Genomic DNA, 15,839 nt, shown 5'->3' with positions numbered 1-15,839 from the left:
CCATAACACACAGCGGGAGTCGCCGTTAAAAGTGACAGAATAACCAAGTAACAAAAGGCCTCGCGTTCGCCGAGTAACCGTTTGGCCTTTCTGTTTCTCGTCACTTAGCACCTGCGGTTGTTCTTTAAGCTCCTCTCTTCTTTATGAAGTCGGCATCCCGTATCGTCCTCTCGGCGAATGCAACAGTGTGCTTCCATCATGAGAGCGTTCTCACAATAGGGGCTCGATGTCTTTTCAGTAACGCAGACAATGCTACCTGGACATGCTTCTTTCTGCGTAAATAGAGTTGGAGGAATTTCCATTAAAAAAAGCCTAGCGAACAAAACGACCTGTTCTCCTCAACCGGCTTCCGCTCAGAGAGCTCGTGGCGACATTCGGTGTGATCGCAACACACATACAGCAGGTTGACCCGCACCATCGAATGAAATTAAAGCCGCTAAACCGATGAAAGAGGAAGAGGAGTCAAGTCCTATTGCATTGTGTTCTTCATGCTTACATTTGATTAATTTAGTATTAAAACGTTCGATAATCGAATGTTTTCTTCAAATGAGGTCGCAAATAGCCTCTGGTTAAGACTTATCGATGGAATGTTGTCGTATTCATAAATGGGGGGTGGGGGGGTCCTGAGGTGTGGAAAAACCTCTGATTTATATATACAGTCAAACCTCAGTTTTCAAACGTCTCTGTTCTCGACCTAATCGGTTTTCGACCAGAAAATTCAATATTTTTACGCCTCGGATTATGACCGAAAACCGGTTTTCGACCAAACTGAGCAAACCCGAATACGCCATTTGACTCCTCTCGGCGTCCTTACACAAGGAAGTGACGCTTCCTCGTGTGACGCTCATTGTGAGCAGACGTGTTTGTTGTGATTTACGCAAATTGGAGTGTTTTTATGTTATTTCTGCATAGTGTATTAGCCCCTAATCATGGGCTAATAAAATAGTTTCAGATTTCGAACAAATCGCTTTTCAAACAGCCTTCCGGAATGTATTATGGTCGAAAACCGAGGTGTGACTGTAATGCTGATGATATTCTATCATGACTGGCCAATAGAAACGATGCTGGTGACAATTTGACTGTGGAACAGCCTTTCTGCGTACCTCCATCAGTTCCTATGAGAACGGTTGTTTCCAAACTCGACAAACCACATTTCACGGCGTCCACGGAAAACATTGTGTTACTGTGCATATAAAAGGGGCCCCTGTGAGCTGCCTCTCCGATCAGGGCGCAGTCAGAATTCCCCGAGTCCTATGGTGCCAGGCCCAGTCACCAACCATGTTACCTTTGTCCTCCAGCAAAGTGTGGCAGCTGGAGTTTGGAACCTCCTCATTTTTAGCCACACACACACACACATACGTACATACACGCGTAGAGACTGATGAGCATACTATATCCCACTCACACACCGGGGGAGCAGGCAGGCATGGAGCTGGTCCCGGATTTTATCGGAGGTGACAGCTTCTCGCACTTGAGTGTTTGGATCACCTCAAGTAGCTGGGCTGTGAGGGGGGAAATGAGCACCGCTCCACTACAAAGTCCAGATTTAGATTGACTGAACTTGTCCTCGGGCCCGTGGGCTGCTTCTACTGCAGCTGCCTGACGAGAACACCCACTGCTGCCGCGAGGGACTGGTGCACATCTGTCTGACTGCACACTCCGCGTATGTGTGTGTGTATGTAATATATATCTACCTATAAATGTTTGCGGCCACTTTGAGGAGAGCAATGTGTCAGGTTGGCTTAAAATTGACTGTGGCATCAGAATATGCTTGGCACTAATATGGCACCAGTATCTCTGTCGCCGTCTGTCTCTGCTTTGTGTCATTTGGTCGCCATCTTCTCCCCGGCCTTGACAGCGTCTCTTTAGATTACGTGATTGTACTCGGAGCAGCCCTCATCCCGCCCCCGAGCGACGCCACCTTACCCGGCCGGGCCCTCCTCTTATTGCTCCTCCTCCTCATCGCCGCCTCCCGCAGTGCACTCGATGTCGATGTTAAAAAGCCTGGCGAAAGATGGATCTGTTCTCCTGTCAGAGGATCATTGACAGCACTAATGCCGCTTGTCCTTGCCTTGATTGGTGAGAGGTGATATCAAGCCATGGCCCGCCTGCCTCATCAAGTGGTGGCGTGTGACTTGAGATGCGATAGCCTTTTACAAGGACAAACATCTCACTTATCTGATGATACAGGGCGTTGCGTAAGTCGCTCTGCGCTTAAATTATTAACGTATAATGTCACATAGTGTAAGCACATTGAATTGTTTTGAAACACAGGTATGAAAATATAAGCATGCGCAGCGAACGCCCAAGAACAGGAGTCCCCAACCGCAGGGTCATTTGGTGCCGGGCCGCACAGAAAGAATAAATAACTTACATCCTTTCCGTTTTATTCATTTCAGAATCTGAAAGATGTTTTATTTTGAAAAATTACCAGATTCTCTGTTATATCAGTCGACAGTATGTCACTCTTGACGCAGGGGAATGCATGCTTCTCGGTCACGTGGTAGAAAATGAAACCCAGGAGCAAGCAAAATGAATAAAAACCAAATGTCTTTCGGGAAGGGGGGAAAGGCCCAGCCAGGAGTTAGAGGAGCAGCCTACGACTTTCAAGAAAGAGAAGGCTACATTTAATCGACAGTATCAAGAGTCCTAATTCAAATACAACTTTATCTCACCAGGAGATTCACACGCATCAAGCCTACTCTGCATAATAAGTGGCGATGGCGAGTCGTATTTTTCATGCTCTTTTTATTTGCAGCCTATCTTATTTTGAAGGCACGTTTAAACGTTAACATAGCAACCAGAGAATGTTGGAAGAAGATGGAAACTAAAGCAGCAGCGATAGATTCCATGTGAAAATTCAGTTTCATTGTGTGGTTCACTGCGTCATAATACAAATGGCAGTCTGAAGGGTGACTTGGGTTTGAAACTTCTTGGACATAGCAGACTTCAGTGTGCTTGCAGCTTGAAGAAAGGACTCTGCGTGAATTGCAAACATCGAATAATGAACCGCGAATAACGAACCGCAAATAACGAACCTCGAAGAGTGAACCGTGAATCGCAAATAGCGAACCGCAAATAACGAACCGCGAAAAACGAATCGTGAGCCACGAATAGTGAACCGCAAATAATGAACCACAAACCGCAAAAAACAAACCGCGAATAGTGAACCGCGAAAAACAAAGCCCGAAAAAGGAACCGCGAATAGTGAACCGCGAAAAACGAACCGAAAACCGCGAAAAATGAACCGCGAACAGTGAATGGCAAAAAACGGTGCGCGAATAGTGAAACCGCGAAAAACGAACCGCGACAAACAAACTGCGAATAGTGGACCACGAAAAACGAACCACGAATAGTGAATCGCGAATAACGAACCGCAAATCTTGAATTGCGAACCGCGAAAACTGAAAGGCGAATAGTTAACATTTGTCCCTTTCTAACATGCCCTCTCATTCGGTTTCAGGACAAGCCCGCATACTTTGCCCTCAAAACAACTTTCAAAGCTTTAATTAATATTCCCATAGTAGGTTTTGCCAGCTTGTTTCATTTGAGATCAATATTAGTTTTATGACAATATCTGTCGCTGAACTGCAACGCGTTGCCCTACTTCTGTGCGAATTTATCCAAACGAGCTGAAAAATTCTATTCCTGTGGGATTTTTTTAGGCGTCTTCACCAAATGCCGCTACGTCTACTATGGCAAGCAGTCCGAAGGCAACAGATTCATCCAAAACGACCAACTTTGATGGCGCTGCCGTGTCCGGGAACAAGTGGGACATTGGAGAACATGACTGATAAGGCACTGGAAAGAGAAATAATGTCCTTATTTCTGCTGCTGGTCCCTCTCTCTGGAATGACCTTCCACTGAACATTCGGCAAGCCTCCTCGCTGCCCATCTTTAAAACCCACCTCATAACTCACTTGTATTCTTTGGCATTTGACTCAGCATGATTCAGATTTGTTCTCGGTTTTGCTGTTCGGTGCTTTCTACCGTCTTAGTTAGCGATTTGTTGCTTTACTGTTGTATATGTTAGTTGTTCCATGTACAGCACTTTGTATGCAGCGATGGCTGTTTGAAAGTGCAATAGTTGAGTTGAGTGTTATTTATTTACGTTCCGCTGATAATGCACTCAATCAAATAATTGCTTTGACTTAGTAGCAGAAAGATGTTTCAACACGGTATTGTTCCTTCTGTGTGCAACCTATTGCGTGTCTTGGCCTGACAGCCATGATGGATCACCCATCCACTGCTGCCACTAATCAAGGGTGAAAGGGGTGACGGTCACACACCTGAGACCTGACACGGACACATCCGAGGTGCGCACAAACACACACACACACACACACACACAAAATACAAAGCACTAAAATGTTGCCCGGTGTTAGAAATTGTTGGAATTTTGAGTTTAAAAAAAATCTCTTTACTCCTGTCTTATTTTAGATGGCTCATGTAAATGTCCCCCTTTATTGATTCCATGAATACATTCCAATGCATAGATAAAAAAAAAGAGCAGGCCAATGGTTAAATTGTACTGTTTTAGTCAATTAAATTTTATTGACATTCAGAAAGGCATTTTAAAGTTGTTGTTACATTAAACTCTAAATTCATGTTCGAATTCAAATTCCCCGCTTCTGTCAGCACAGGACTTTTTTGCTATTGTTATTAAATGTATTCTTTAGCCGTTTACAATTTGTACTTGTATTTTTCTTTGTCGTTTTAGCGCTTCTTTTCATTCAGTTGACCCTATACAGTGATTGTTTACATGCCCCTGGGATTCCTTTCATGGTACCATAAAACATTGCCACAGACACTTGCCTCAAATGTCATACTCATTCCAAATCTCAGATCTATCAAATGTTTACATTATTATAACACATGCATCGCCACTGAGGGCATGAAACATCAGGTGTGCTGCCAATGTTAGCGTATGTTGCTAAATTACTGACATGACCTGGCTGTTCCAACACAAACAGCATATTTACATTTAATGCCAAGGTCAGTCGTCCCCAAACATTTTCCTGTGAGGGCCACATAACTTTTCACTGATTCGTAATGAGCAGGGTGGGCTGGAGCTTGTCCCAGCTGACTTTGAACAATCTACACCCCAGATTGACGGCCAACCAATCGGAGCCATTCACATTCATACTTATTTTGAGTCTTAATGGCATCATTTTGAAACATGGGAGTAAGCCAGAGTACCTGGAGAAAACCCCTGCAAGCACATAAATACCACACAGAAGAGCAGAGCGTAGATTCAAACCCTCAACCTCAGAACTGCGAGGCAGTTATCCACCACACTGCCATTAAAAATCCAATTCACGACATTTTGGGTGACCTCTGTCCATACTGTAGCATGTCTGCAATTCCTAAATGGTAACACCAGACTGAAAGTTGACACTAGGATATCTGGCGTAGCAGACAACGGCATTATCCAAGCGCTTTTCGACCCGACTATCTTATCTTTCGAAGCGCATGCGCATGCAAAGGAGCCCGCGGGGCTTCTAATGCAGAATGTCACTGATCTGTTCTGATGAAGTAGCGTGCCATTTTTGCTCAAGCAGGAAGTTCTCTCAAGCCGCCAGCAGGAGTGATGCTGACTTCAGGGTCAAAGAGGCCACAGCCTGCAGGTGAATGTCTATCAATTACACCTTCATTAATCTACCAGCCGCTAAAAACGCATACGTTACGAACTCTGAGACGAGCAAACGTCAAGGCGTCGTTGCCGAGATGCGTTTTTGCGCTCCGGTGTGGCAGCTTGCGAACAAACGCGCCGCTGACGAGGATGAGAAGTGACACCTACCAAACTCAGTGTGTCCTCCAGCCAGCTCCGGTGGCTCAGCGCCTGTCAATTCCAGCTCTGTCACCGGCACTGGCTCAATGGCAGTGACTGTGACACATGTCACAAACTTTTAAATGTCTGCTCTTTTCAGCAGGATGGCTGGGCGCGCACTGCAGCCAGGGGAAGGATGACATTTGTAGCGTGCGTTTATGTGTGTGTGCGTGTGTGTTGTTGTGTGGCCCTCTTCTTCCTGCCTCCTCGGGCTGTCAGTCCCAGTTTCCTGTGAGCATGTCACAACGCAGACAAATAAACCTTGTCATTTTGAAACGCCACCACGAGTGACCACGCTCCTGAACGACATGTCAGCTGGAATATGGTCTCACACACACTTCTGTGGCAAGTCAGTGCGCAACACACTGTAAACGACCGCACAACCGTGGTAGCATTTCAAACTGAGGGAAGACGCTCACGAGAGCGCATGATCTCTGCCATTTCCATTGACTGTCCTGAGCATAAGTAAGACTCTGTGGCATATTGCGAGTTGCTACAAACGCATTGAAACTTCCATTTCTATGTCTATGATAGCTAGCTAGCTAGCTAGATTTCTAGCTAGCTAGCTAGCTAGATTTCTAGCTAGCTCAATAGCTCCCCAATCAGTGAAGAGAGCCCCACTTACGTGAGCCTGTCTTTGCAGCAAATTGAAACTTACAACAGTGACACGTGTTAATGAAGTGTCAATTAGTGATGTGATGGTCGCGAACGAGCCGGTACAAAGAGCCGGCTCTTTGAAGTGAACGATGAGAGCCGGCTCTGTCATTTTTCTTCTCTCTCTCTCTCTCTCTCTCTCTCTCTCTCTCTCTCTCTCTTTGTCACTCTCTCTTTTTCAAGTGTCTGAAGCGAGGTTTGGCAGTGGCTCAGCTGCCGTGCTCAGAGAGGTAGACCAGAAGAGAAAGGCGAGGGGCTTGGTAGGTACAGCACGGAGTGAGCACATACTCTGTCGCGTCTGCGCAGCCACAGACAGACACATCCGGCGTATTCCAACTTTTATATGGGAAAAAAAAAAAAAATTGTGAACCGATCACAGAAAGACCAGTTTGGCTCAAATCCAGATCGTCTCACCTGCTGGTAGCCAACGACAATGCCGTCGTTGATTGCTACTATTGTCACGGCAAACCAGTAAAAATAATCCTCAATTGGATATTGCGAGTTTGCGGTCGAATTTTACAATGATTCTTACTGCTGTTAGCTGGCATTGGAAAGCGAAATCGCGTTTATTTCCCCTTGCCAATGGCGGGCCCTCTGCTGCAGTTTGAGACCGAAATGTTTCTGACATGTTGATCGCTATACAGTAAATACTTTGAGGGGGAAAGGTTATCGGGGCCTCAGAAAGTCATCCGATGTTTCCTCCCCAATCTGAAACAAAGTTTGATTTCACCGCGTTCCTTTGGGTTTTGCAGGTTCTTCAGCCCCCGTTTGTAGCCGAAAAAAAACAACCATGGAGAGTAAGGCAATTGTAGACGGAAAAAACGACCATGTATAGTAAGGCCTTTTTAGACAAAAAAAAAAACGACCATGTATAGTAAGGCGTTTTGAGCCGAAAATAACGACCATTATATCGTAAGGCGTTTTTTAGACGAAAAAAACGACCATGTATAGAGGGCATTTTTAGAGGAAAAAAAAGACCATGTATAGTAAGTAAGGCGTTTTTAGACGGAAAAAACGACCATGTATAGAAAGGCGTTTTAACCCTAAAAAAGATGACCATGTCTAGTAAGGCGTTTTTAGACGAAAAAAACGACCATGTATAGTTAGGAGTTTTAACCCGAAAAAAACGACCATGTATAGTAAGGCGTTTTTAGCTGAAAAAAACGACCATGTTTAGTAAGGCGTTTTTACCTGAAAAAAAAGACCATGTATAGTAAGCCGTTTTTAGATGAAAAAAAACGACCATGTCAAGTAAGGCGTTTTTAGCCGAAAAAAACGACCATGTGTCAAAAGGTGTTTTTAGCCCCCAAAAAAATGACCATGTATAGTAAGGCGTTTTAAACCGAAAAAAACGACCATGTATAGTAAGGCGTTTTAGCCGAAAAAACTAACATGTACAGTAAGGCGTTTTTTGACAAAAAAAAAACCGACCATGTATCGTAAGTCGTTTTGAGCCGAAAATAACGACCATGTATAGTAAATAGTTTTAACCCGAAAAAAACGACCATGGATAGAAAGGCGTTTTTAGCCGAAAAAAACGACCATGTATAGTAAGGCGTTTTTAGACAAAAAAAACGACCATGTATAGTAAGGAGTTTTTAGACGAAAAAAACGACCATGTATAGTTAGGCGTTTTAACCCGAAAAAAAACACCATGTATAGTCAGGCTTTTTTAGATGAAAAAACGACCATGTATAGTAAGGCGTTTATAGCCGAAAAAAAACGACCATGTATAGTAAGGCGTTTTTAGCCGAAAAAAACCACCATGTATAGTAAGGCGTTTTTAGACGAAAAAAACGACCATGTATAGGAAGGCGTTTTTGGCCGAAAAAAAACCGACCATGTATATATAGGAAAGTGTTTTAACCCGAAAAAAACGACCATGTATAGTAAGGCGTTTTTAGCCGAAAAAAACGACCATGTATAGTAAGGCGTTTTGGGCCGCAAAAAAATGACCATGTATAGTAAGGCGTTTTTAGATGAAAAAACGACCATGTATATTAAAGCGTTTTTGGCCGAAAAAAAACCGACCATGTATATATAGGAAAGTGTTTTAACCCGAAAAAAACGACCATGTATAGTAAGGCGTTTTTAGCCGAAAAAAACGACCATGTATAGTAAGGCGTTTTGGGCCGCAAAAAAATGACCATGTATAGTAAGGCGTTTTTAGCTGAAAAAAACGACCATGTATAGGAAGCCGTTTTGGGCCGAAAAAAACGACCTGGTACTGTATAGTCAGGCGTTTTTAGCCGAAAAAAACAGCCACGTATAGTAAGGCATTTTTAGCCGAAAAAAACCCCGACCATGTATAGTAAGCCGTTTTGGGCCGAAAAAAAAAAAAACTACCACGTATATTAAGGCGTTTTTAGCCCCAAAAAAACCAGACCAAGTATAGTAAGGCGTTTTTAGCCGAAAAAACGACCATGTATTGTATAGGAAGGCGTTATTAGCCGAACCCCCCCCCCAAACCACCACATATAGTAAGGCGTTTTTAGCCGAAAAAAAACATCCATGTATAGTAAGGCGTTTTTAGCCGAAAAAACAACCATGTATAGTAAGGCGTTTTTAGATAAAAAAAAACGACCATGTATAGTAAGGTGTTTTTCGCCCGAAAAAAACGGCATAGTAGTAAGGCGTTTTTTGCCGAAAAGACGACCATGTATTGTATAGGAAGGCGTTATTAGCCGAAAAAAATGACCATGTATAGTAAGCCGTTTTTAGCTGAAAAAAAAACGACCATGTATAGTAAGGCATTTTTAGCCGAAAAAACGACCATGCATAGGAAGGCGTTATTAGCCGAAAAAAACGACCATGTCTTGTAAGGCGTTTTTTTGCCAGAAAAAAAAGACCATGTATAGTAAGGCGTTTTGGGCCGCAAAAAAAACACCATGTATAGTAAGGCATTAAGGCGTTTTCGCCCGAAAAAAAAGGAATCGTAAAGTAAGGCGTTTTTAGCCCGAAAAAAAACGACCATGTATAGTAAGGCGTTTTTAGACGAAAAAAATGACCATGTATTAGTAAGGCGTTTTAGACGAAAAAAACGACCATGTATCAAAAGGCATTTTTAGCCCCCAAAAAAATGACCATGTATAGTAAGGCATTTTTAGCCCGCCAAAAAATGACCATGTATAGTAAGGCGTTTTTAGCCGAAAAAACGACCATGTATAGTCAGGCGTTTTGAGATGAAAAAAACTACCATGTATAGTAAGGCATTTTTAGCCGAAAAAACGACCATGCATAGGAAGGCGTTATTAGCCGAAAAAAACGACCATGTATAGTAAGGCGTTTTTTGCCAGAAAAAAAAGACCATGTATAGTAAGGCGTTTTGGGCCGCAAAAAAAACACCATGTATTGTAAGGCATTTTTAGCCGAAAAAAAACGACCATGTATAGTAAGGCGTTTTTAGACGAAAAAACGACCATGTATAGTCAGGCGTTTTGAGACGAAAAAAACTACCATGTATAGTAAGGCATTTTTAGCCGAAAAAACGACCATGCATAGGAAGGCGTTATTAGCCGAAAAAAACGACCATGTATAGTAAGGCGTTTTTTGCCAGAAAAAAAAGACCATGTGTAGTAAGGCGTTTTGGGCCGCAAAAAAAACACCATGTATTGTAAGGCATTTTTAGCCGAAAAAAAACGACCATGTATAGTAAGGCGTTTTTAGACGAAAAAAATGACCATGTATAGTAAGGCGTTTTTAGATTAAAAAAAACGACCATGTATAGTAAGGTGTTTTTCGCCCGAAAAAAACGGCATAGTAGTAAGGCGTTTTTTGCCGAAAAGACGACCATGTATTGTATAGGAAGGCGTTATTAGCCGAAAAAAATGACCATGTATAGTAAGCCGTTTTTAGCTGAAAAAAAAACGACCATGTATAGTAAGGCGTTTTTAGCCGAACCCCCCCAAACCACCACATATAGTAAGGCATTTTTAGCCGAAAAAACGACCATGTATAGTCAGGCGTTTTGAGACGAAAAAAACTACCATGTATAGTAAGGCATTAAGGCGTTTTCGCCCGAAAAAAAAAGGAATCGTAAAGTAAGGCGTTTTTAGCCGGAAAAAAACGACCATGTATAGTAAGGCGTTTTTAGACGAAAAAAATGACCATGTATTTAGTAAGGCGTTTTAGACGAAAAAAACGACCATGTATCAAAAGGCATTTTTAGCCCCCAAAAAATTGACTATGTATAGTAAGGCATTTTTAGCCCGCCAAAAAATGACCATGTATAGTAAGGCGTTTTTAGCCCAAATAAACGACCATGTATAGTAAGCCGTTTTTAGCCGAAAAAATCGACGATGTATAGTAAGGCGTTTTTGGCGCGAAAAAAAACGACCATGTATAGTAAGGGTTTTTAGTCCCCCAAAAAATGACCATGGATAGTAAGGCGTTTTTAGCCGAAAAAAACGACCATGTATAGTAAGGCGTTTTAACCCGAAAAAAACGACCATGTATAGTCAGGCTTTTTTAGATGAAAAAACGACCATGAATAGTAAGGCGTTTTAACCCAAACAAAAACGACCATGTATAGTAAGACGTTTTTAGCCGAAAAAAACCACCATGTATAGTAAGGCGTTTTTAGACGAAAAAAACGACGATGTATAGTAAGGCGTTTTTGGCGGGAAAAAAAACGACCATGTATAGTAAGGGTTTTTAGCCCCCCAAAAAATGACCATGGATAGTAAGGCGTTTTTAGCCGAAAAAAACGACCATGTATAGTAAGGCGTTTTAACCCGAAAAAAACGACCATGTATAGTCAGGCTTTTTTAGATGAAAAAACGACCATGAATAGTAAGGCGTTTTAACCCGTAAAAAAACGACCATGTATAGTAAGACGTTTTTAGCCGAAAAAAACCACCATGTATAGTAAGGCGTTTTTAGACGAAAAAAACGACCATGTATCGTAAGTCGTTTTAACCCTAAAAAAAACGACCATGTATAGTAAGGCGTTTTTAGCCGAAAACAACGACCATGTATAGGAAGGCGTTTTTGGCCGAAAAAAACCCGACCATGTATATATAGAAAAGCGTTTTAACCCGAAAAAAACGACCATGTATAGTAAGGCGTTTTTAGCCGAAAAAAACGACCATGTATAGTAAGGCGTTTTGGGCCGCAAAAAAACGACCGGGTACTGTATAGTCAGGCGTTTTTAGCCGAAAAAAACAGCCACGTATAGTAAGGCGTTTTTAGCCGAAAAAAACCCGACCATGTATAGTAAGGCATTAAGGCGTTTTCGCCCGAAAAAAAAGGAATCGTAAAGTAAGGCGTTTTTAGCCCGAAAAAAACGACATAGTATAGTAAAGCTTTTTTAGCCCGAAAAAAACGACATAGTATAGTAAGGCGTTTTTTGCCCAAAAAAACGACTTAGTATAGTAAGGCGTTTTTAGCCCGAAAAAACGACCATGTATAGTAAGGCGTTTTAACCAGAAAAAACGACCATGTATTGTAAGGCGTTTTTAGATGAAAAAACGACCATGTATAGTAAGGCGTTTTTAGCCCAAAAAAAAGACCATGTATAGTAAGGCGTTTTAACCTGAAAAAAACGACCATGTATAGTAAGGAGTTTTTAGCCGAAAAAAACGACCATGTATAGTAAGGCGTTTTTAAATCGAAAAAAACGACATAGTGTAGCAGGGCATTTTTAGCCCAAAAAAAACGACCATGTAAAGTAAGGCGTTTTTCGCCGGAAAAAAAACGACCATGTATAGTAAGGTGTTTTTGGCCCGAAAAAACGACCATGTATAGAAAGGCGTTTTTAGACGAAAAAAACAACAACCATGTATTGTAAGGCGTCTTAACCCCGAAAAAACCGACCATTATAGTAAGGCGTTTTTTGCCCAAAAAAAACGACATAGTATAGTCAGGCGTTTTTAGCCCAAAAAAACGACATAGTATATATAGTAAGGCGTTTTTCGCGTGAAATAAACGACATAGTATAGGCGTTTTTTGCCCAAAAAACCCCCCGACATAGTATAGTAAGGTATTTTTAGCCCGAAAAAAACGACATAGTATATAGTAAGGCGTTTTTAGCCCGAAAACAACGACATAGTATAGTAAGGCATTTTTAGCCCAAAAAACCGAACATGTATAGTAAGGCGTTTTTCGCCCGAAAAAAACGACCATGTATAGTAAGGCGTTTTTAGCCCGAAAAAACCGACCATGTATATTAAGGCATTTTTAGCCCAAAAAAATCGACGATGTATAGTCAGGCGTTTTTGGCCCAAAAAAAAAAACGACATAGTATAGTAAAGCGTTTTAAGCCCCAAAAAAATGACCATGTATAGTAAGGAGTTTTTAGCCAAAAAAACCCCGACCATGTTTCGTAAGGCGTTACAATACTATGTCGTCTTTTTTTTTCGGGCGAAAAACGCCTTACTATACTATGTCGTTTATTTCGGGCGAAAAACGCCTGACTATACATGGTCGGTTTTTTTGGCTAAAAACGCCTTACTATACTATGTCGTTTTTTTTCGGGTTAAGAACGCCTTACTATACTATGTCGTTTTTTTCGGTCGAAAAACACCTTACTATACATGGTCGGTTTCTTTGGCTAAAAACGCCTGACTATATTATGTCGTTTTTTTCGGGCGAAAAACGCCTTACTATACATGGTCGGTTTTTTTTGGCTAAAAACGCCTTACTATATATACTATGTCGTTTTTTTCGGGCGAAAAACGCCTTACTATAATACATGGTCGGTTTTTTCGGGCTAAAAACGCCTTACTATACATGGTCGGTTTTTTTTGGCTAAAAACGCGTTACTCTACATGGTCGGTTTCTTTGGCTAAAAACGCCTGACTATATTTTGTCGTTTTTTTCGGGCGAAAAACGCCTTACTATACATGGTCGGTTTTTTCGGGCTAAAAACGCCTTACTATATATACTATGTCGTTTTTTTCGGGCGAAAAACGCCTTACTATACATGGTCGTTTTTTCGGCTAAAAACGGCTTACTATACATGGTCGTTTTTTTCGGGTTAAAACGCCTTTTTATACATGGTCGTTTTTCATCTAAAAACGCCTTACTATACATGGTCGTTTTTTTCGGCTAAAAACGCCTTACTATACTATGTCGGGTTTTTTTTGGGCAAAAAGCGCCTTACTATACTATGTCGTTTCTTTCGGGCGAAAAACGCCTTACTATACATGGTCGGTTTTTTCGGGCTAAAAACGCCTTACTATACATGGTCGTTTTTTTCGGGTTAAAACGCCTTACTATACATGGTCGTTTTTTTCGGGCAAAAAACGCATAACTATACAATTTCGTTTTTTTCGGGCTAAAAACGCCTTTATACTATGTCGTTTATTTCGGGCGAAAAACGCCTGACTATACATTGTCAGGTTTTTTGGCTAAAAACGCCTTACTATACTATGTTTTTTTTTTCGGGTTAAAAACGCCTTACTATACATGGTAGTTTTTTTCGGCCGAAAAACGCCTTACTCTACATGGTCGGTTTCTTTGGCTAAAAACGCCTGACTATATTATGTCGTTTTTCTCGGGCTAAAAACGCCTTACTATACATGGTCGGTTTTTTTGGCTAAGAATGCCTTACTATACTATGTCGTTTTTTTCGGGCTAAAAACGCCTTACTATACATGGTCGGTTTTTTCGGGCTAAAAACGCCTTACTATACATGGTCGTTTTTTTCGGGCGAAAAACGCCTTACTATACATGGTCGTTTTTTCGGGTTAAAACGCCTAACTATACATGGTCGTTTTTTTCGTCTAAAAACGCCTTATTATACATGGTCGTCTTTTTTAGGGTTAAAACGCCTTACTATACATGGTCGTTTTTTTCGGCTAAAAACCCCTTACTATACATGGTCGTTTTTTTTTTTCAGCTAAAAACGCCTTACTATTCATCAGGGTTGTATAACATACGGCTGGAACCGGCCCGCAAGGAGGTTTGATCAGGTCCACAGGATAATTTAAAAGTGAAAAAATGCACAAAAGACATGGAATTAGTCTTTTTAATAATGTGCAACATTAGACACTGTTTTGAACAGAGGAAAAGACAACATTATTTTGATCAGAGAAGAAGACAGCAGGAGCCTCAGTCTGTCACTGAGACGACCCAACACAACAAGCCTCATTTCATTTTTCAGAGTTGAAAGAAGATTGTTCTTGGGTCCTCCGTGCCACAAGAGGGAGTCACCTGCTCACCGCCAGAGTTCATTACGAGCACAGTCCTGCAGGCAACACTTTTTGCTCTTCTTCCTGTTATTCGCAAGGTGCTGAAATCAATCTTTGGGCCAGCCTGAAAAGTAGGAGACATTCACACTGGTTCAATGGACCATCATGACTACTTTTTTGACTTGTTTTTTTTTCTCCCCCAGGCAGCAGTAAACATGATCGGCTTCCTGCTCTCGAAAGACCCAACAAGACCCATCAATCTCCCTGGTAAATTTCATGCCCAACACATCTTTGTCTGCACAAGAAATTGATTGACGTGTTACTCACGGATGCCTTTCCTCTCAGGTCAACACACCTGTCCCACGTTCTTCTCAAGAGCTGACCACTTCGCCACCCAGCAACAACCAGACTGTCATCCAACTTGAAACTTTTTCCTCTGCTTTTATGATTGTCTACTCTGCAAAAGATAATAAAGCTTGATTACAAAAAAACACTTCAACTCAACTTCATTTTTAAACACATAACCACAATCTAACTTTAAAAAAAGAAAATTTAAACAAAATTATTTTCTATTTCTTTCTAAAGATAATTTTTCCAAAAGGTTTTTGTCGGGTTAAAACGCCTTACGGTCGTTTTTTTTTCGTCTAAAAACGCCTGACTATACATGGTCGTTTTTTTCGTCTAAGAACGCCTTACTAACTATACATGGTCTTTTTTTTCCTCTAAAAATGCCGTCGATACATGATCTTTTTTTTCGTCTAAAAATACCTTACTATATACATGGTCGGTTTTTTTTGTCTAAAAACGCCTTACTATATATACATGGTCGTTTTTTTTTGTCTAAAAACACCTTTCTATACTTGGTCGTTTTTTTCGGCTAAACACGCCTTATTATACATGGTCGTTTTTTTCGTCTAAAAACGCCTTACTATACATGGTCGTCTTTTTTAGGGTTAAAACGCCTTACTATACATGGTCTTTTTTTTCGGCTAAAAACGCCTTACATGGTCGTCTTTTTACGGCTAAAAACGCCTTACTATACATGGTCTTTTTTTTGGTCTAAAAACGCCTTACTATACATTGTCGTCTTTTTTAGGGTCAAAACGCTTTACCTATACATGGTGGTTTTTTTTGGTCTAAAAACGCCTTTCTATACATGGTCGTTTTTCATCTAAAAACGCCTTACTATACATGGTCGTTTTTTTCGGGTTAAAACGCCTAAC

At 41.3% G+C, this 15,839-nt stretch overlaps 1 protein-coding gene across 3 annotated transcripts in view; it reads left to right on the top strand.

Moving 5' to 3' along the window:
- The window catches only part of lrmda (leucine rich melanocyte differentiation associated), a 314,281-nt gene extending 299,178 nt beyond the window's left edge, over positions 1-15,103 (top strand). For all 3 annotated transcript variants that reach the window (XM_086122293.1, XM_086122294.1, XM_086122295.1), the window contains 4 exons: positions 3,666-6,744; positions 14,589-14,747; positions 14,820-14,883; positions 14,962-15,103. In XM_086122293.1, coding sequence (XP_085978419.1) covers positions 3,666-3,745 — 80 coding nt within the window. In that variant the 3' untranslated portion in view covers positions 3,746-6,744; positions 14,589-14,747; positions 14,820-14,883; positions 14,962-15,103. The remainder of the gene's footprint in view (positions 1-3,665; positions 6,745-14,588; positions 14,748-14,819; positions 14,884-14,961) is intronic.
- The last annotated feature ends 736 nt before the right edge of the window (positions 15,104-15,839 follow it).

Source organism: Hippocampus guttulatus, chromosome 10, assembly GCF_054856545.1.
Source record: "Hippocampus guttulatus isolate MCC_2025c chromosome 10, RoL_Hgut_1.0, whole genome shotgun sequence".
Taxonomy (NCBI): domain Eukaryota; kingdom Metazoa; phylum Chordata; class Actinopteri; order Syngnathiformes; family Syngnathidae; genus Hippocampus; species Hippocampus guttulatus.
This window is presented reverse-complemented; position numbering and strand designations above follow the sequence as displayed.